The 22,058-nt window shown below is 37.7% G+C and overlaps 1 protein-coding gene across 1 annotated transcript; it reads left to right on the top strand.

Moving 5' to 3' along the window:
- Positions 1-6,463: 6,463 nt before the first annotated feature.
- naaladl1 (N-acetylated alpha-linked acidic dipeptidase like 1) lies at positions 6,464-19,077 on the top strand. Its single transcript, XM_038305838.1, has 19 exons — positions 6,464-6,823; positions 7,043-7,215; positions 7,352-7,473; positions 10,472-10,591; positions 11,411-11,600; positions 11,683-11,776; positions 11,882-11,986; positions 14,199-14,284; positions 14,365-14,484; positions 14,559-14,644; positions 14,923-14,986; positions 15,168-15,235; positions 15,330-15,421; positions 15,786-15,879; positions 16,565-16,646; positions 16,763-16,936; positions 17,195-17,282; positions 17,362-17,454; positions 17,837-19,077. The coding sequence occupies exons 1-19, from the start codon at positions 6,630-6,632 to the stop codon at positions 18,012-18,014; spliced, it is 2,223 nt and encodes a 740-aa protein (XP_038161766.1). The 5' UTR covers positions 6,464-6,629; the 3' UTR covers positions 18,015-19,077.
- The last annotated feature ends 2,981 nt before the right edge of the window (positions 19,078-22,058 follow it).

The following is a 22,058-nucleotide window of genomic DNA, read 5'->3' as shown; positions in this document are numbered from 1 at the left end:
TGGATTTCGGGGTAAAACTCCTCTTGGACGTGATGGCGACTCTGCATCGAACAAGACGAACTCAAAGAAGAGATGCTAGCGGTAAATATATGTTCGATTACTGCCTGCTAGGCTAAAAGCAGCCTAGCCTAAGCTACCGCTAATAGTAGCCTTGCAAGAACAAGCTTTATTAAAGTGTATTTTTTGTGATTCACAGGAAGCAGTACGCCGTCTTCACAACTCGGAGACTAATTGCAGGCGCTATGAACCGGAGCAAGGGTAAGATTTAAAGAATATGCTTTCATTCTGCGGTAAAAGGCAATGGATACGGATAGATACCGATCATAGCTTTACATTTTGTTTTCACAGACTACTGTCGCCTCACAATGAGGCGGTGACCTCCTATTTGCTGGGAGCCATATCAGCAAGTCCAGATTTGCACGATGTTGATAAAGACGACATTGTGTGTAAGTGACTTGTTTTAATGTTTTCTTCTTCCCTGTTACTGTGACTTGCGTTTGATTTTTTATTTATACCGCTCTCATTTAATTGTTTTCCAGCTGCCTGTAAGACGTATTTTCAGACGGTACGCAGGAGCTTCAGATATACGCAGCCAGCCAACACGCTGTGTGCGGAGGCAATCTGCTCGGAGTCGGGCCAGAAGAAAGAAGGTAAGACTTTATTTGGTGACTATTTTTCAGGTGCATTGATAGATGTGTTTTGTCCATACGCAGTGCGCTGATTCATTGTTTTTTTTTTCAGCTGCTGAAAGCGAGGCAGAGTGTGCTAGCAGATGAGGAAGTGGAACTCCGGATTTGTACGGTCGCCGCCATTTCGTAGGCCGGATCTCACTGAACTATGTGTTAAGCTGCAGTCCCGGTTAGAAGCGATGCCGAAGTACAGAGCCACGCACAGTAGGCGTCTGCACATCGGACCTGCCTCGGAGGGAATGCTGCCAGTTACCTCCAACCCCGAGGAAGCAAACGGACCGTTCATGGAGTTGTAATTTTTAGAAACGCATGTGTTTGGATACGCGTTGTATATAGTTGTGTGTGTTTTAATAAAGCTCTTTCTTTGCATAAACAGCTTCCCGGCAAATGTTCATTTCCTGTATAAATTCATTCATGTCCTTGATGGTAGCATAATAATTGTGTAGTAGTATAGGATAACATAAATACACACCATATGAATGAATAAATATATATATATATATATATATATGAATAAATATATATATGTAAATTTATATGTAAATATATATATATGCCAACCAATCACGAGCGACTTTACTTGTTTAAAAAGAAGTGGTTCCGTCCAATACTCAGTAAGAAAATTAAAGCCTGGCGTGGCCACGTTTGGTTTTGCTGCCAATCACTAGCGATTTCATTTGTTTGAGAATAGTGGTTTCAGCCAATACTGAGTAGGTTATTCAAGCCAGACCTGGCCAGCCGCGCGGGTTTGCTGCATTCATATGCTAATTAGGGCCATTAGTACAGCTGATCACTCTCCACATACGTCAGAGTCCGTTTCCGACAATTTGTGGCACGACAAACGCGGACAAGCACGGGTTGCAAATTGTCGGAAACTGACGAAAATCAGGCAGATCTGCGGGAGTTTACGGGGGTTTACGGGGACGAAATTCTCACTTTTCATGCAGTGATTGTTTGGTCAGAGACATTCACACCAGTGGGCTGCTGGAGGTCATTTTGTAGGACTTTGGCAGTGATCCTCCTGCTCCTCCTGGCACAAAGGAGCAGATACCGGTCCTACTGGTGGGTTATAGACCTTGTACGGCCCTGTCCAGCTCTCCTGGAGTAACTGCTTGTCTCCTGGAATCTCCTCCATGCTCTTGAGATTGTGCTGGGAGACACAGCAAACCTTCTGGCAATGGCACGTATTGATGTGCCGTCCTGGAGGAGTTGGACTGCCTGTGCAATCTCTGTAAGGTCCAGGTAGCGCCTCATGCTAACAGTAGTGACAGTGACCCTGGCCAAATGCAAAACTGGTGAAAAAGAGTCAGAAAAGATGAGGAGGGGTAAAAATGTCAGTGGCACCGACCTGTAAAACCATTTCTGTTTTGATGGTCGTCTCATTGTTGCCCCTCTACTGCACATGGTGTTAATTTAATTAACACCAAATCAGCTGAAACTGATTAACAACCCCTTCTGCTACTTACCTGACCAAATCAATATCCCAGAAGTTTAATTAACTTGATGCTATACTCTGATTACAAAGTGTTCCTTTAATTTATTTGAGTAGTGTACTAAAGAGGGGAGCGGTGGGGGTTCTTTTTTTCTCTCTGTTAATTGTCAAAAAGTGATGTGCTAGTAGCTATATTTAGCTTTTTTTGACACGTCCTGTGTTAATGTGAAAAAAAACCTATATTTGCAGTCACTTGGTATTGCTATGTCAACCACAACAGCTTTCCTCTGCTTGTCCACCAGCACAATGTCCGATTGGTTTGCCATGACCATTCAGTTCGTCTGTATCTGGAAGTCTCACAGGATCTTGGCTCGGTCATTCTCTACCATATTTGGGGGTGTTTCCCACTTTGACCTTGGGGTTTCCAGCCCATACTCTGCACAGATCTTCCTCTACATTATTCCAGCCACTTGGCTATGGCGCTCCATGTAAACTTTCCCTGGCAGCATCTTACACCCTGCAGTTATGTGCTGGATTGTCTCAGGGGCCTCTTTTCACAGTCTGCACCTGGGGTCCTTGCACCTGGGGTCCTGTGCAGCCATGAAGACTTCCTCTTTGCTGTCCTTCAGTCCAGGTTTGTCTAGCCATTGGTAGGATTTCCTGATATCTCCCACTTTGGTTATGTTTCGGTGGTACATCCCTTGTAGGGGCTTATCCTCCTATTACAGAACCTCTAACACCTCTAGCACCTGTACTCCATTGTCTGAGACATTCAGTGAGCACGTCATCTGTTGGAGTCTAGTCCTTGATGTACTTATGGATCTTGAATGTTTCATCCTGGATAGTGGCTCTCACACTCATTAGTTTATTGTCCGAGATTTAATCTTGCCATTGAGCTGGCTTCTTAGGACCTGCCTTACTCCTTGGAGGTTTTTGGCCGTAGACGCTTTCCTTGTGTACCTCTTCGAGGTTGCCATTTTCTGGTGGGATTCCGAGGTACTTGTATCTGTTGTGCCAGCTTACCAGAAGATTGTGAATATATTAAATAACTAGAACTTGGAGTTATAGTTAATTAACAGGTAATTCAAATCTAAGGATGAAACTTGTTATTTTTTATCAGTTGAATTATTATAACTGTAATTTGCTTAGTGACCAGGGGATTTAGCCTCTTACCTAAAAAGTTGGACTCCGGAATCCAGCTGTTAAAAATCCAGTTGTCTTTCACCAATTTAGTAATTTAGACTATGGCTCTTAGCAACGTTATTAACCACCAACCACATAAATGTGTCTCTGTTCATTCGGATGCTACTGAAAGAGTGAATCCAGCCTGGGTGATAAATCGTTCACTGTGTAAAATAAACACAAAGGACAACGGGTTAAAAATACAACAGTACCTTTATCAGCTACAATCACATGGTATTTAACCTAATAACTAAGAAAAACTAAACACTACTGAAAATAAGCAAAATTAAAGAAATAAAAGGGGAAGTGGGGTTTAAGAGTCCGTTCAACGTCCGAGTGATGTTCGAAGTTTAAGGCTTAATGCATTTGAAATTGTCCTTTAAAAATAGCAGATAAGATGTGAATAAACCCTGACACACAAATGTTAACTGCAGTCAAAACAGTGAAGTTTCATTCAGTTTATGGTGAAAAATAAATAATGATTCAGGAATACATTAAACTATGATGAGGCTGAAAGACCCGTCAGCTTAGCTGGCCCCAGTGGTTCTGGTTCTGGTCGGGTCCAACTGAAACACAGAGAGGGTTAGCTCACGATGTAGCAGTTAGCTTAAACAAAACATGACTCGTTCGGCCTGTAGTGTGCATTAGCATTCAGTGAAAGTAAAACACCAACACGGCTATCTATTCTACCTATAGTTCACCCAAGCAGAGCACTTATTATGCATCAGATGGAAAGAAAGGGGAAGGTGGACGTTACTGTTTTTGGTCCAGTGGTCTGAAGGCCTTCGGCTCGGTTTCGGTGTTTTGCAGGCCTGTCTTCGGTTCAGTCCATTCGTCCAACAGCAGCTCAAAGAGATTTGAATGCAACAATTGGGGTGATTTGCAAGGGAGTTATTTTTATAACTCATAGTAGCAATGGAAGTCTCCCGTTTTAGCTATGGTGGTTAGCTCGTAGCCGCAACCTCTAGCAGCACTTCTTCGGTTCTGCTCCTTCCCTCCGTCTCAGGCGGCTTCTAACAGCTCCTTAGGCAAACAGCGATCGGGGCCTCCGTTGTTCAGCGGTTAGCAGAGCTGGATTAGCTCTCCTCTGTCTCTGCTGCAGCAAGATTCAGGATACACTGCATTCACTCGGTTTGAATTGCATGAAGAATAAAAGCACTGGGTTCAGCTCCTTCTGAATCCCAGGAAAAAGGCAGTCTGAATCGGTCCAGCAAGTGCAGAAATTTCAGGAGGACAGGTGGGACTTTGTTGCTATGTTGCGTAGCCTTCAGCTGGATGTGCTTGTCTAGACTTTAGCGGCACAGAGCCTCTGGCAAAATAGGATGCTAATATGGGAAGCTACACCGGAGGGATGTGTCTTCAGAGGGGCGTATTTCCGGTTAGATGAGCGACAATGGATCGGAACGTAACTGTCCTCAATATCTGCTGTTATTCCTTCTAGGAAAGGGACCCCCTCTGTGTAGACTACCTTCCCTCTCTTAGTCACCATCCGACCACACTTCTGTAGTCTGAATGACATCACAATGTGTGTGCTGTAGATCCAGGTGGTATGGATCAGTGAGTCAATGTCTGGCTAATCCATGTAGAGGAGGTTGTCATAATGCTAGCTTTTGGACTCTTTAGTAGGCACAAGCACAGAGAGAAGCAGATTTCAACAGTTTATTTTCAGGGGACATGCATAGGAGAGCAGAATATGGAGAGCTGTGGGAGCCATGACTGAGAGGGGGATTGAAAGGAAAAACAAATCGTTAAATGGGGAAGAATGGATTATAGAAAATTGCTTCAAGCAGTTTAAGTCAACTTACAGTTAGTAGGAGTCCTTGAATCCCAGTCTTAGCTGATTGCAAGCTGATGTTGGGGTTTGAGAGTGGAGACACTCGTCTTTCAGGGTGAGCCAGGGGTTCTGAAGGCCAAGGTGGAAGGAGCAGGACGGAAGCCTCAGGAGGGGGGTGGATGCAACAGAAGTCCTTGCCAGAGTGGATCCTGAAGAGAGGATCCTTGAGAGGTAAAAAAAAAAAAAAAAAAGGTTTAGATTAAGAAAAACCAACAGGAGGGAACAGACTCAGCACTAAATTTAACTAAGCTGGCTTGTTAGTGCTCTGGATCCAACATCCATCTACCGTCTGCTTGAGGGGGCCTGCTCGTTCTTAAAGGCCAACACTGATAGAGGTAATGGAACCCAGCTAGACTCAATAAGTCTGCCACCATGACCAGTGACTGATGTTGGCCCTGTTCCTGAGTCGGTATCCGTAACCAGTTTTGTTGGTTAGCCCCTCAGCGAAAGACAAGGCTGAACCCCCTAAAATATAAACTTTCAGTGATTTCATTTTAAAAAACCTGCATAAAAAATCTACCAGTTTATACAGCATTTCTGTGCACAAATCGTTTCCCTGTGGACTTATAAGGTAACCTGAAAAAGTTACATCACTCATCTGCATAAAAAGCATCCCACTGTTTATACTGTATGAACCAACCATTAAATTATCTTTAAAGAACTATAATCTCAATCCTTAGTTACATTACTGTATTTTACATATACCTATGGATTTATATATTATATATATTTATTTTATTTTGTAGCACAACTATCATGTAGTAAATGTTGTTTAAACACCTTTACAGAATATAATGCCCTGTGATCTGGATGGGAACATTTTGGCTCTTTACTATTCATATTGTTTGCAATAAGTAGAGACTTTAAAAAAAGGGAAAAATACACACAAAAATAATATCAGTAGAACGGTATTTGTTAAAGGAAATGTAAAGTAAGTTCAGATTTACTGAGTACAAGTTAAACCTTTCAATGATAATATGATAATTTCAATGAAATAAGAAAGTTTAATCATGGAAACAATGAATATGTATTTATGTTCTGTGGAATCACCACATTTATTTTAGCTTGTCTGAGATAAGGAATATCTCAGTCTTTAACTATTGGCATATAAGGCATTTTAGAAACAGTTTATATGGTATTTTCTCTTTTGAATATTTTCCAGGGATGATTTATGTTGTTAGCAATAAACCAAACCAGATAGAAATCAAAATGTTATACAAAAACGGTAATTAGAACAATGATAAAAGGATGTTCATTGCCCTCCCACTGCACTCACATGCACGGTTAAGGTCCATCCAATGGGTAAACATTAATAAGTAAACTTTACAATGACAGAGCCTTATGAGAAGTAGCTACAGCAGAAGCACAGCTTTTTTTCTTGGAAATAAGATGTGACACCACTTTGGATGTATCAGCAGAGCTCAGCATCAAACTAATCACCTTTGGGAAACTTTTCTTTTTGTAGATACAAAGACGAGTTAAATTGTGGAAGATGATGAAAGAGGTGTTGATTGGGACTCTGTGCGGGGCTGGTTTGTTTACTATAGGTATCCTAATTGGTCACTTTGGTATCAAAAAGGACTCTGCACCATCCTGGGTGAATGATGTGGGAAAGGATGTCGATGAAAAACTTATCCAGCAGTTTCTGTCCGAGGTGGATGCGGCCCAAATTCAGGAGAACCTCCGGTGACATGATTCTTTTAGTTTTGCAATTAGTTTTTTTTTTATCATGTTCTTTGAAATTTCGTATTGCATGTCAGAGAAGTGAGAACTGAAAGAAAGACTAGTCTTAGGCAACAAGAGATTAAAACCCTGGGGGTTTGTCAAGATAATGTCACTCATATCTGACTTTCAAAGGCAAATATTGTTATATTAAATTGTCCTCTCTTCTGTCTTTCTTTGTAGGGAGTTGACAAAAAAGCCTCATATGGCCACAACTGCCGGAGATGAGGAAACAGTGCAGTTTGTGCTAAAAAGATGGCAGGATCCAGAAACAGGTCTGGAAAAAGCCTGGAGGCAAGAATATCAGGTCTACCTTTCATTCCCCAACCCTGAACAGCCCAACAAAGTAACAGTTGGTGAGTGAAGCAGTGATGATGTCTCTTGTTTTGGCTTATGCTAGTGAAGTTGCCTTGGAGTCAGCTGGTTTGGCTTGTGGTTTTGTGTTTTTTTGTCCCAAAAGAGCAGACCAGTGATTAAAATGTATTATTTTAGTAAACCAGGCAGATGCTGTTCTATTCACTGTGCGAGAAAAGGAGAAGCCATACTACCCAGAGCAAGAAGATCCTGAGGTGGTTCAGCCGTATGCTGCTTATTCTCCTGCAGGACACCCAAAGGTAAAAAGACTTCAAGCGCATTGTGTCATAAGCAATGTTTTAGGTTTTATTCAAATACAAAATTTATTCGTTATTTTAAACATACAATTTAGAACAAGATTCCTACAAGTAAACTAATAGACATAATTTAGGAAGCCATGTTGCTTAAGACTTCTCATTAGACCAATTAAAATGTATTTTTTTGCAATAAAACCACAAAATGAACTTTTGCGGTCTTATAACCACATAATATCAATCACATCTGCATGTTTTTATTTGTTCATATATACAGGTGCTGGTCATAAAATTAGAATATCATGAAAAAGTAGATTGATTTCAGTAATTCCATTTAAAAAGTGAAACTTGTATATTATATTCATACATTACATACAAACTCATATATTTCAGATGTTTATTTTGTTTAATTTTGATGATTACAAATGACAACAAATGAAAATCTCAAATTCATCATATCAGAAAATTAGAATATTACTGAAGACCAATAAAAACAAAGGATTTATAGAAATGTTGGCCAACTGAAAAGTATGAACATGAAAAGTATGAGCATGTACAGCACTCAGTATTTAGTTGGGCCTCCTTTGGCCTGTATTACTGCAGCAATGCGGCGTGGCATGGAGTCGATCAGTCTGTGGCACTGCTCAGGTGTTATGATAGCCCAGGTTGCTCTAATAGTGGCTTTTAGCTCTTCTGAATTGTTGGGTCTGGTGTATTGCATCTTCTTCTTCACAATACCCCATAGATTTTCTATGGGGTTAAGGTCAGGAGAGTTTGCTGGCCAATTAAGAACAGGGATACCATGGTCCTTCAACCAGGTACTGGTAGCTTTGGCACTGTGTGCAGGTGCCAAGTCCTGTTGGAAAATGAAATCTGCATCTCCAAAAAGTTGGTCAGCTGCAGGAAGCATGAAGTGCTCTAAAACTTCCTGGTATGTGGCTGCGTTGACCCTGGACCTCAGAAAACACAATGGACCAACACCAGCAGATGACATGGCACCCCAAACCATCACTGACTGTGGAAACTTTACACTGGACTTCAAGCAACGTGGATGAAGTGCCTCTCTTCTTTTCCTCCAGACTCTGGGACCTTGATTTCCAAAGGAAATGCAAAATTTACTTTCATCAGAGAACATGACTTTGGACCACTCACCAGCAGTCCAGTCCTGTTTCTCTTTAGCCCAGGCAAGACGCTTCTGACGCTGTCTGTGGTTCAAGAGTGGCTTGACACAAGGAATGCGACAGCAGAAACCCATGTCTTTCATACGTCTGTGTGTGGTGGTTCTTGAAGCACTCACTCCAGCTGCAGTCCACTCTTTGTGAATCTCCCCCACATTTTTGAATGGGTTTTGTTTCACAATCCTCTCCAGGGTGCGGTTATCTCTCTTGCTTGTACACTTTTTTCGACCACATCTTTTCCTTCCCTTCGCCTCTCTATTAATGTGCTTGGACACTGAGCTCTGTGAACAGCCAGCCTCTTTAGCGATGACCTTTTGTGTCTTGCCCTCCTTGTGCAAGGTGTCGATGGTCGTCTTTTGGACAACTGTCAAGTCAGCAGTCTTCCCCATGATTGTGTAGCCTATAGAACTAGACTGAAAGACCATTTAAAGGCTTTTGCAGGTGGTTTGAGTTAATTAGCTGATTAGAGTGTGGCACCAGGGGCCATCAATTTTGAACCTTTTCACAATATTCTAATTTTCTGATATGATGAATTTGAGATTTTCATTTGTTGTCATTTGTAATCATCAAAATTAAACAAAATAAACATCTGAAATATATGAGTTTGTATGTAATGTATGAATATAATACACAAGTTTCACTTTTTAAATGGAATTACTGAAATCAATCTACTTTTTCATGATATTCTAATTTTATGACCAGCACCTGTATATCAGTGTGTTTATGGGCAACAGCAGACAGTAAAACTCAGCTAATGTTTAATGCTGTAACTGGAAATAGGTTGGATCTGACCAGTCATAAACTGGAAGATCTTTCATGTCTCCTTGCTTGATAGTAGCTTACTTTTCTGACAATATTCGCAGAACAGAGTCTGTCTTTATCTGTCTTGAATACTTAACAGCAGTAATCAGCTAGATATTTAAAGAAAATCAGAAATGAATTTTGCTTTTATTCCTGCTTCACACCAGCATGTTTTAAGTCTGTTTTAAAGGTGTCAGGGGTATTCTTTAACTTATTTTATCACTATCCTTATCATGAGCTGGATATCTAGATAGATAGGGAATGCTGATTAAAATGTCCTCTGTCCTTGAATAATGGTTTCTGTTATTGGTTTTCTATACTTTTCATCTTTTAGATTATTTGGACAAAGGTAACACTCTGAGGTATAGTCAGTCATCTGGTTGTTTAATTAGAAAGACACGTCCTTTCCAAATTCCCAGATAAAACCACAAATGTACATAGTTGATTTCAGGTTATATGTGTGGATCCATAACCAATTTAATTACATTGGTCTCTGGTTTTATATCAAAGCATTGGATGGATGGATGGATGGATGGATGGATGGATGGATGGATGGATGGATGGATGGATGGATGGATGGATGGATGGATGGATGGATGGATGGATGGATGGATGGATGGATGAGTGAAGAAAAGACAAATGTTTCTTAATAATTGACAGGCTATCAGGTAACAGTTGTAGTTTCTGATTTATTGAAACTATAAATGTACGTTTCGCAGCAGATAAGCATCTTCATGGCCAAAATGTAGTCAATGTTTTGTCACAGTACATTATAAAGATATGGTTAACAGAACCTTTAAGAGATAACCTGTAATCACTCATGGTGACAAGAGCATTTTTTTATACAACATTCAGTGTTCCTTTATTTTTGGGTGGTGAAGAAAAATTATTGAGTTAAAAGGCAATAGCAACACTGAGTCCCATCTATACTATCATGTTACCCATTCAATTGATAAATTATAACTTGAAAGATTAACTTAAATGATTTTCTGGAAAATTCACAGAGTTATATTTTGTGGCTCTAGGGGAAACTGGTTTACGCCAATCAAGGAAAAGCAAGCGACTATGAGTACCTGAACAAGACCATTGATCTAAGAGGAACCATTGCGATAACCAGATATGGTGGAGCGGGAAGGGGAGATAAAGTAAGTTTATCATTGTTATTAGTTTGCATTTGTTTTTGTTTTTTACATTACAGATGAACAATGTGCTCATTAAAGTCAGATGATGCAGGCATGTGACTACCTTGCTTAGTAGGTCAGGGGAAAAATAAAGGCTGACTTCAGCTCCTTGCTGCAACAGTCCTTTCATAAAACGTAAAAGTCAAAAGGTCCACCTTGAAGGATATTGCAAAAGGAGCATAAGAAACTTTCTTATTCGTTTATAAACTGGTTAGAAGTGTTTGGTACCATCTGCCTGATGACAGAACTTGAAAACAGACGATGTTCAGGGTGGAAAGAGTCTCTGACAATGTTTATCGCGTTCCCAAGGCAGCGACAAGGGTACAGTTCTTCCAGCAATATTTTATGTCAATGTCATGTTTTTTTTTTTTTTACAACCTTTACTGCCTCTATTGGTTTTGGTTCATCACAAGTTATTGCAAAATCAGAGCCGTATCCAATGCAAAACAATAAACAATTTATTTAGACATTACCTGTTTTGAGTTCTGAATAAAATGCAGTTTTATTTTTCCTCCTGACCAAATTTTTAATGCTGGATCTCACCTGGTGAGGGCACCTCCTTCTTCCCATTTGCAGTGTCCCCTTTAAGGCCTGTCACAACATTAAAATGTAAACATATTGATTATTTTTTTTTTTTGCCATTCTTCCATTAAAAATCAGATTTAGTGACCTGATGACAAGTTTTCCTATGGAAAAACCATCAGGTGCTGATCACAACATTTCCAGACCATCAGGTAATGTCAACAAAAGAATGTTGCTAATGTGATTTAATGTTTGATGCAGGCCATCAATGCTGCAGTCTACGGTGTTGTTGGTGTGCTGGTTTACACAGACCCTCTGGACATGAATGATGGTCATTTATCAGAGGACAAGACGTACCCAAACTCCTGGTACCTGCCTCCCACAGGAGTGGAAAGAGGCGCCTATAGCAGAGACTTTGGAGATTTGCTCACACCGTACTTGGCTGCCAAAGGTAATCAGTATGTTCTGTTACAATATGCCAACAGCTAGCCGCCATATGTGATCTTGATTATTATTTATTTTTGATTTTCTAGAGGAAACATATAGAATCCCACCTGAAGACATAACCGGGATTCCTCCTATTCCAACACAGCCGATAGGCTTTGAAGATGCAAGGGCCCTGATTTGGTCTGTGGAAATTTGCTTGTGAAATTGTTACAACAAAAACAAAACAAAAAGACAATCACAACTAAAACATCATTATATTAATATAATATAATTTCATTGTTCAAGTGAGTTGGGTGGAGAGAAGGCCCCATCTGACTGGCAGAGAGGATTCAATTGTACCTATAATCTCGGTGGACCAGGTTTCAAATCAACGTCTCACTTCAACAACAGGTTGTCAATATTTTACAAGATACTGAGCATTTTAACAAGATTGTCATAAGTTATATTTGTTTAACAAAACCTTACCCAGGGATTCAACTATACTGCATTGGAACACTTAGATTACAAACAAAATCTTTCCTTTTTTGGAAAAGACTGAAGCAGAAAGAAAAGTTAAAGCTGCACTGTTAGTTTGACTGTAAAAAAAGCAGGACATTTAAGCCACTTGTAGAAAATTTAAAATATTATACAGATAGAGAATTGAGCAATAGAATAGTCACATTCAACTGTTGGCTATTGTCTTTTAATTAAAGTATTTCAGTACTTTCAAACACTTTAAATAAAACCTCATATAGTGAGTTAAATGACTGTCAAACAATTCTTGAACTTTAACATGATTCAATCTAAGTTTAGCAGAGAAATAGTGGGCCGAGTTAAAGAGCTGGGACATTATTATCAAAAGAATGGAGATGAGCCAAGAAAAACATTTTCTTTTGGGTTTTATACCTCAGAGATATCCGTAAAGTTAGCTGGTTGGCGTCTATCTGATAGGGTGTCATTACTTGAAGTCCAGAACATGTTCCCTTATCAAGCCTGGCACACTTTATGATTTGGTATCTATATAGCCTATTATGTCTATTTATATTGCTCCTTATTTCCTTTTTCTCTTCCTCTAACCTTGTGACTCATCCAATGAATGTAATTACTTTCATCCTGAAAATTTTCAGCTTTAACTAATTTCAATCCTAAGGGAGATTAAATAAATAATTAGAAATTATACTTTATATCAGTGATTCCAAACCAGGGCCAATAGTACCCCTAGTGGTCTCCGAATGCATTGCAGAGAGTACAAGAAAACATTTAATATTTTACTTCCCAGATTAAGAAATAAAATAAAAACAGGGCTGGGATGGGTTTTGCTCTTTAACAGCCCAAATGCAGAATAGACCCAGAATTTATCCACCAAAAAGAAAAAGAAAAATTCCTAATTAACATTGACATAAAAGTCTAGAGAGGGTATCGGTGCTGTGCACCTGCACTACTTCTCTGCGAGCGAGAGCGGGAAGACAGGGGCAAAGACAAAGTTCACAAAAGAAGAACAGACCAAAGCAGCTGCAGTTAAGGATAAAAGGCTGAAACATCTCATTGCTTGGGATTCAGGAGAAGGTCAAGTGTTTCATTAACACAGTGAATGATGAAAACAAAGTAAAAATGACAGTGAATCTGAATATTATTTAGTGAACTGTTTTCCCTGATTGGTCAATTTTAGATGTTTGTATATAGGGGACCTATTTAGAAGACCTCCAGTTTTTGTTAAAAAAACTGATTTATTTGATTTGTATCTACATCAGTACTTTCATTCAAATTGAAAAGAATGAAATTTCTGAGCATTAAATGTTGAAGTTAAGGAAATTAAATAAGTATTTTTCGTTTTATAATCAGTTTACTTTCAATTTTTTGAAAATAACCCTTTTGACCAATCAGAATTAGATGTATTGCCAATTAGGTTTGCACTTATGAGGAATTTGACTTGGTGTTGATGGTGCAGACAAAATAGATATATATATAGAGAATACAGAATTTATAGTTATATACAATATAAAACATACTACCGTATATCCAATATATAGTACATAGCTATTTACTATATACAATAGAGGAGGTCTGGAGATGCTACGTTGGTATAGCTTTTAGGTCGCTGGTATTGAAGGGGTATAATGAAATGGTCAAGGGTTACACAAGCGAAAAAAGGTTGGGAACCACTGCATACTATAGGTGGGAAAAACGATCAATGTGATAAACATTTTTAACAAACCTTTCCATGAACGATAAAGATCAATCCTAAGACTATCATCTAAAAAATTAAGCTGACAGTTTTAAGACCCTGCTACTTTGTACAGTGCTTTATTGTCAATTTCTGATGCCAGTGTGACTAAAACCACTTTTCTATTGTTGGCTGAAAGAAGTGATACTTGGTCTGGTTTTCTGCAGTAAATTCAATTTACTATTTCATAAAAAAGCTTATAATATAGTTGCCTGTGAGTATGTATTGTAATACATTGCATTTAATTTACAAACACTTCAACAAAAGAGTCTTACATGTGAAGAACCAATAGTGTTCAGTCAACCAGCAGCTATAGTAGGCCTTTATTGACAGTTTTTAACCAAACTACCCTTCTATTCTTTGTAACTTAACAACTGGCAATGTGTGACTTTGTTTCAGCGATGTACAACTGGATATCTTTAATTATGAAAAGATAGTAAACTCCTCCAATGTGATGGGGGTGATCACAGGAAGTGTTGAACCAGGTGAGACTGGAAACTGAATACCAATCAGTGATCTGTCTTCTTGTAATATGTTAATAACCATTTTACTTATTTGTTCATAGACAGGTATGTGATTTACGGGAATCACAGGGACAGCTGGGTACATGGCGCCATCGACCCAAGTAGTGGGACATCTGTAATGTTGGAAATTACCAGAGTGCTTGGCAGAATGGTCAAACAGGGTGAGGAGAGTTTTTCATCAGATGGCTGCCTGATTGTTTTATTCAAAGCTGATCTCTGAGCCTCTTTGTGGCAGGAAAATGGAGACCTCGTAGATCCATCATCTTTGGCAGCTGGGGAGCTGAAGAGTTTGGCCTTATTGGATCTGCAGAGTACACAGAGGTAAAGTTTGTTTAAGCCAAGAGTGGGTTAAAGAAGGAAAATAATAAATGTTAGTTTGGTTTAAAGCAAAATTATATGTGATTTGAAAAAAAGATCTTGTATTTTTTGTGTAATATGTTTAGCAGGAAGAACTAGCTAATCAAACAAATCATAATAGTACTGCTGTTCTTTATTATTATTATTATTATTATGATTATTTTAAAAGAGAACATTTTGCATAAAAAATACATATAATTTCAAAAAGCTAAAGAAAAGTCTTATCTATTTTTTACCTGAAGGAATACTTCACCAAGCTCAGTGAGCGCACTGTTGGTTATATAAATGTGGACATATCTGTTTTTGGTGAGTTGATCTATATTATTCTCTTTATTACAATTACAGGCAACATTTTCATGATTTGCTCCAAAACTTTAATGAAAAGAAAGAAAAAAAAACTGTTCATTTAGTCTTTCTTTTTGTATATTTTAGACATTCTTAACCGCTGTTAGTGAGACTAACCATTCATTTAAATGTGATTCTGCAGCAAATGCCACACTGAGAGCTTCAGCGATGCCATCCATGCAAAATGTCATTTTCCAGGCTTCAAAACAGGTTTGCTTTTTAATAAATGAACGCACAGTGTTCAGGTCTTTCTTCAAAGTACTTTAAAACTTTGATACTCATACTAAATAAATGTGCTCACCAGGTCACTGCTCCTGGATTTGATTCCACATCTGTGTATGACAACTGGATCCGTTACTCCAACAGAACAAGCCCGACCCATGGAGTCATTCCACGGTAGAGACATCCTTTGACACATCTGTAATCTGTTAACACCCAGATTACAAATTATTTTAACATTTATGCTTATTATGAGTGTAAACAAAACTTTGACCAGAACCCTTGCTGAAAGCATCATCAATCACATCTACGCAGTCTCCTTAGTAACGTTTGCCCACGTGAATGAAAATGTTAATTGCCTTAGCCTGTTTGATATCGTCTCCTAAAGAAAAATGCAAATATGTTCCAGTTTTGCTTGCTGCACATTAATGTATCTAATAGGTTATAAAGAAGATGGAGAAGATGTCTAGATTTAGTCATACATTAAGCACGTTTTAAGCTCTCTGTAAGTTGTTTTGTGGTTCTTGGACTCTCTCCACAGGGTGGGATATTTGAATGGAGCAGGGAGTGATTATGCTGCCTTTGTCCATTACCTGGGAATCGCCTCTATAGACATGTCATATACATACGACAGGGTATGAAAAAAAAATGTTTCCTGAGAAATTATTTCTATTTTTGGTCAGAAATGCTTCTGAATGTTGTTTGCTGCAAATCCTAATCCAAAAAAAAAATTTCAAATAAAAAATGGCTCTAGTAACTGTGAAAGCAACACACAATGAAAATAACACATTCAGAAATAGCACAAAATCTATAACAATGCATGTTGTTTATGAATGTATTCTTGATAAGAACTGCTGTAGCCTTTGTGTAACCTTTAAGACAAACAGATTTCATTTATGAATAAAAGCCAATTCAGTCCAAAATAAGTTGAGCAATCTAACTCATCCTTATAAAATTAAGTGTTAATCATATAAACATTGTTCTAGGAGTTATTTCAGTGAAATGGAAAATTTGTATTTAAAAGGATTTATATTCCGCTAAGAATTTAGTTTCTGGGAAATAGTAAATCCATCTTTTAAAAGATAACATACTTTAAAAAAAAAAGACTATATTTAAACAAGTTTAATTGACCTCATCTTGAACCAGCAACCATTTTTTTAAAAATGGAAAAAGGTTTAAAAATAGCAATAATAAAGGACTATAGGGTACAAAAATAAACATAAATGGTTAAAGACAGGAACTATTTCCTGACTGCAAAAAACATCCAATTTGTAATTTAATGGGACATAATTTTATTGAAGTTTGTTCTTATTTGTGCAGAGCAAAACAAACGCTCGGATTTACCCTGCGTACCATACAGCATACGACACTTTTGACTATGCATCAAAATACATTGATCCAGGTGAGCCCTGTAATGATTGTTTTATGCAGATTCATGTCTTTCTGCTTTCAGATTGCATAAATGAACCAATATTTTTTCCTCCTCTTTTCAAAACCCCAATTCTGCTCCTCCTCTAGGATTTGTCAGTCACCAAGCTGTTGGCAGGACCGCGGGAAACATCCTTATCCGACTGGCTGATAGTCTCCTCTTGCCCTTTAACTGCGGTGACTACGCTGAAAGTTTAGAGGCTTACCTGAACACAGCAGTGACCTTATACGAGGCAAAACTTAAAGCTCAAAACATCTCAATGGGTGAGTATGGAATACAATAAACATTTAAAATCTGCAGAATTATTTAGTTATTCATTCAGTTCTCTCCTCATCAACCTGATTTCTTAAAATGCATAAAATCTACATCATGTTCTAGGTGTGGACTTTTTCTTGTCCAGGAAATATCAATTCGAACCTAAAATAGCTTTTGGTTAATAACAAAGACAACATGTGGTTTTAGGATGTTTTATTTCACACATCATTCTGCAAATGACTGAAGGAATCTGTACTTTATTTCAGAACCTCTCAAACATGCTGTGGCAAACTTTCGCAAAGCTGCAGAGCAGCTGGACAAAATGATTCAAGACTCAGACCTGGCAAATGAAACGTAGGTTCATGCTCCCATACAGATACAGACATATTAACATGATGCATTGTTAGTCTACATATCTCTCCATTCCCCCCAGGCCATTAAAGGTAAGAAAGATCAATGATCAGCTCATGTTGATGGACCGAGCCTTCTTGAATCCTCTGGCCTTCACACACGAATATGGATTCAGGTAAAACAAATGTCTTTCATTTGTAGCATTGGAATATAGTGTAGCATGATTTGGGTGATGCAAACTAACAATTTAGCTCTTAAAGTTTTGCTTTTTCTCAAAGGTGTATAAATGCTGCATAAAGATAGTTCGTAATGGCAGTATAAGAATCTATAATAAAAACATAACCACAGCAGATGTAAGTCTGTACATAAATGACAGCAATACTCCCAGATCTTTTTTTTTTTTTTTGGCACTGCATGAAGCCCTGAGCATTGGACATGCATTTATGGCATGCCTGACTTTGTCTAACAGTCTTTGCACGTATACGTTAAGCACTTTTTTGTGAATTTTCAGATTCCCCAAGGATCATTTTTGCACTATTTTTTTACATTTCTTCCAGGCATGTAATCTGGGCTTCAAGCAGTTCTGGAAAGGCGACCTTCCCAGGTATTGCAGATGCCTTTGCCAAAGCCGAGTCATCAGGTTTGGCAACCGACTGGCAAAAAGTCCATTACCACCTGTCCGTAGCAGCTCAAGCCATCGAGGGGGCCGCTGACATGCTGAGTGAAGTTATATAGACAGAATGTAATATTCCATCAGAGTCTAGTTATACATATTATTGCAATAAAAATGTCAAATTAGTGTAGATGAAGCACAAATCATACAACAATTGAAAGTTTTGAAGATAATAAATAGCTTTTCTCCTTTGAAAACACTTTTTATTGCTGTTGGGGCGCCACGGTTTAAACGATTAAAGGTGTGTTTTCTTTTTTTAAACTAAAGCGTGCTCTTTCAGCCTGCAGTACCTCAGTCAGAGCTGCTGTGTTCAAGACAAAGGAGGGCTGTCAGCACTCTGAAATCCATCAGCTGAATAAATGAAGTTGCACTGAGAGCCAATTTTTAGCATAAAACTAAATATTAAAATCTTTTTTTTTTTTATAGAATTTCTAATCATTAGCCCTTCGATCTTAACTTAATCAACTATCTCTTAATCAGCCTGTTTTTAAAGTAATGATTCTAAATGTTTATTAGAGAACTATCAGCATTATGCTGATAGTATAAAGATACAGCTCCGGAGAATATGGTTAAGCAGAATAATGATAAAGAAAAGCTAACAACCAACACAGGTGTGCACTTTGATGCTTGAGAAAGGAAATAATTTGCTATGTTTGAACCAAAATGTCTGTTTAGATAAAGAACATCCTTTGTAAAATGTTTATGAAATGAATCAACACCTTTAAGATCATTTATACCGAAACTAGATTCCTATAGCTCAGGCGGAGTTTAATGCTTATTTACCTGTACTAGAGAGATGTTTTAAATAATGTACTGTAATTCTACTTGAACTGTAAATATTTTGTCCCACTGTGTCTGTATATGTGAAATTAAAACAAAAAATTGACAAGATAAAGATTTTCACAAAGAATCGTCTGAATTTAGGTCTTTAACATCTTTAAGGAATATCGGCTAAAGAGGTCGAGAGATTTTCCAGTGGCTCATCAATTAATTACAGGTAGCTCATAAGTAAAATCTGTGTTGTTTTTTCATGCATTCATACTGAAAGACAAGTTACACAGCAGCATGTCAGGGTTTGGTAGTTATTGGTTTTACATGTCATGGCATTAAAACTGAGAAGAAGCAGTTTATTTTTTATTTTTTTTTTATGTTTTCTGCACAACTGGTTGAAAGTTGCAGTTTCAAGTTGGAAAAGTTAACAAAAGATCTACAGAAATCAAATATAGACTGAAAAAATTTGGTTTCTTTCAAACTATTTTCAAAACCCAGTATGATAATTTTGTATAATTTTTGTTTTTAGCTTAGTAACACTTAGTAAAAAGAAAAGAAAGAAGAACCTGTTTGTTTGCACTCCAAGAACTTTTAATTAATCTATATTTCTCTCAGCACTATAAACACTCTTGTTTTAGTTTTAACTTACTTGTATAAATGGTTTGACATCTTCCAAAGAACAAGGTTCCCTGTTTTCAGGTAACTAGAGAACAGCATAACCAGCAGCACTTTTCCCTGGTTTACTCTGCTGCAGCAGCTTCTACCTAAAGTTGTCCAAAATTATCACTAATTCACTTCTCCTCCTAGAGGAACGAAAGCATAATCTTTCTAAATAACTGATGCCTAATTTAAAGCCATCAAAAATGCAACAAACAGCCACCAGTTTTATTGGAAACCCAGTTATAGAACCTTTGAGATTGTTAGATATGAGCAGCATAAGTTAAGAAGATTGACGCTCCTGTTCCCACTACGGTATTTGGGCTATCTTTACTGGCACTCAGGAAAAAAATTTTTAAAAATTGATAAAGAGCTAACTTCTAGCTTAATGAAAACTTCTTGCTATTATAAAAACTGACAGCATGGTAGTATACTTGGAAAACTTTGCATTTAAACTTGGTGAAGCTTTGACAACAACTGGCAAATTGCAAACACTGATTAGCAGGATATGTTAACATCAACTGAACTACTACTATGGACAACAAAGAAGAAAACATTCCTCCTGGATAAGATAGCTCATTTTAAACTAAAAAAAATTTTTATCCTCAATATTCATGAAAAGATGCATCTCACTTTGGCAAACTGAAACATCCAAAGCTTACCACTGGAGCAGCAGTTCTACTTGATGCCACCAGGGGGCAGAAAATGCTTTTAAGACAGGAGAGGATGACAGAATAACATGGTTGAAAAACAGGAAAAGGTGAAACAGTGGCCTCCTCTATATTGGTGAAAGTTTACTCAGCTGAACAAACTAAAGTGAATCCTCAGAGCTGCTGTAAATAGAAACTTAAGGATAACACTGCTATGAATTCACCTCTATTGAAACTAAGCACTTTTATTTAAATGTTATTGCTCAGGGGTGAATACATAGAATGTATAATTACTTTTGACTTTTAAAATCCGCTAATACTTTGCAAGTATTTACGAGTTATACATCAGAATCTGGACTATAAGATTAAAAATTAGAGCTATGTTTGCAAAGGGAGGACCACATGTGTCTTTTATGATCAACATTGAGTAATTTTCTTTAGCAGGTTAGAAATTATAGTAATCTCAGTCACCAAAGATGGAAACAAGTTGAGGATTTTTAGGTTTCACAGGTTCAGGACTGCTACATTTCCTCCTGATTATCCAGGTTGGTGGATTCCAGTAAAAGATGATGGTGCATTATTTAGAAGACACTGTAGTGTTTTGGTTGAATGATGCTGTACTGTAGCTTTGTAAGAAATGCAAGCCAAGTATTTCTATTATTGCTGATTTTGGGTTTGAATTCATTTCTGTCAGTTCATATCATTGATAACTCTTTGTCAAACCTTGTGCCAATCTGTTCACATGGAAAAAAGGTGTAAAGAACTTTTCTCTAAAATAAACAGCTGATGATGAACATGACAGTTTGTTGTGAACAACTACGCTTAACTGTTGTGTTTAAATATTTCAAAACTGATTCATTATTTTTTTATCTCTCAGTACATGGCTTATTTCCTATCTGTAAGAAAGAATAAATAAAAACAATTTTTAAAATCAGTTCATGGTATGACCAATGTAATAAATGGTAAAGAAAGATTTCATGTAGTAACACATTTTGTTTTTTCTTATTAGATATTGATAAAAAATAGCTGTACATTGGAAAAACCAAAATCTAAATAAGTTATTGTTCTTAAAATAAGTGCATTTGTTCTTGAACTGTGCAGGTAAGTGAGACACTACCAATGGAACAAGACAATATATATTTAAAATAGGAAAAGACAATTGCATTGTCTTATTTCAAGTGCATATTATCTAATTATCTTATTTAAGAGAAAAAATATGTATTCCATTGGCAAATCATCTTATATACCTGCTCAAATTAAGAACAAATACATTTAATCTAAGAAATATTGACTTTATTTCTAGAACGTTTAGGCAAGAAGGAACTTCTGTGGATGTTTGTCTCTGGAGAAGCCTTCTTACTGATGACACTTGTCTTTTAACAGCCCTCTAACGAGGATGCTCACAGTATTCAATAAAGTTTCTCATTTTATAAATAATTTTCTTTGGAAAATCATTTGTAGAGAAGGGTTCCTAGAACAGAGCCTGCCTTCTTTATTATCTTGTCTGCAACTCTTTTGCTCTGATGCCGTTACCCCAGCAGACAATTGTAGTAGAGATCACACTCTCCACAACAGACTGATAAAAATATGGAGTATCTTGTTCAGAACACTAATGGAGTTGGGCTTCATTCAAAAGGAGTTTGCTCTGCCTTTCTTGTAGACACCTTCAGCTGGCCAGGTGAAAATGAAGGCATTTACGCTCCTACACCCCCTCCTCCAAGCAGTTCAGACCTTCCCAGACTCAACATTCCAAAGTAGTAATTCATTTTCATTCATCTTAAAACCAAAAATATAGGTATGCAGATGTTTTATAAATTGGAAGGAAGGAAGGAAGGAAGGAAGGAAGGAAGGAAGGAAGGAAGGAAGGAAGGAAGGAAGGAAGGAAGGAAGGAAGGAAGGAAGGAAGGAAGGAAGGAAGGAAGGAAGGAAGGAAGGAAGGAAGGAACCCCTGTATCAATGCTAACAGTGGTATTGTTAAGTACTGAAATACATTTAACTGTTGCAGTCTATCTTTTGAAAATTCGGGAA

Source organism: Cyprinodon tularosa, unplaced genomic scaffold (genome assembly GCF_016077235.1).
Source record: "Cyprinodon tularosa strain WSP-4 unplaced genomic scaffold, ASM1607723v1 ctg567, whole genome shotgun sequence".
In the NCBI taxonomy this organism is placed as follows: domain Eukaryota; kingdom Metazoa; phylum Chordata; class Actinopteri; order Cyprinodontiformes; family Cyprinodontidae; genus Cyprinodon; species Cyprinodon tularosa.
The sequence above is the reverse complement of the archived record's forward strand: the minus strand, read 5'-3'. Positions and strand labels throughout refer to the sequence as shown.

Excerpts from the sequence above, each read along its gene's own strand:
- naaladl1 (XM_038305838.1), top strand. The coding sequence starts at position 6,630 with ATGATGAAAGAGGTGTTGATTGGGACTCTGTGCGGGGCTGGTTTGTTT. Across the intron at positions 14,485-14,558 it reads TGGCAGAATGGTCAAACAGG|GAAAATGGAGACCTCGTAGA; the intron begins GTGAGGAGAGTT and ends TCTTTGTGGCAG. Across the intron at positions 15,236-15,329 it reads TTTTCCAGGCTTCAAAACAG|GTCACTGCTCCTGGATTTGA; the intron begins GTTTGCTTTTTA and ends TGTGCTCACCAG.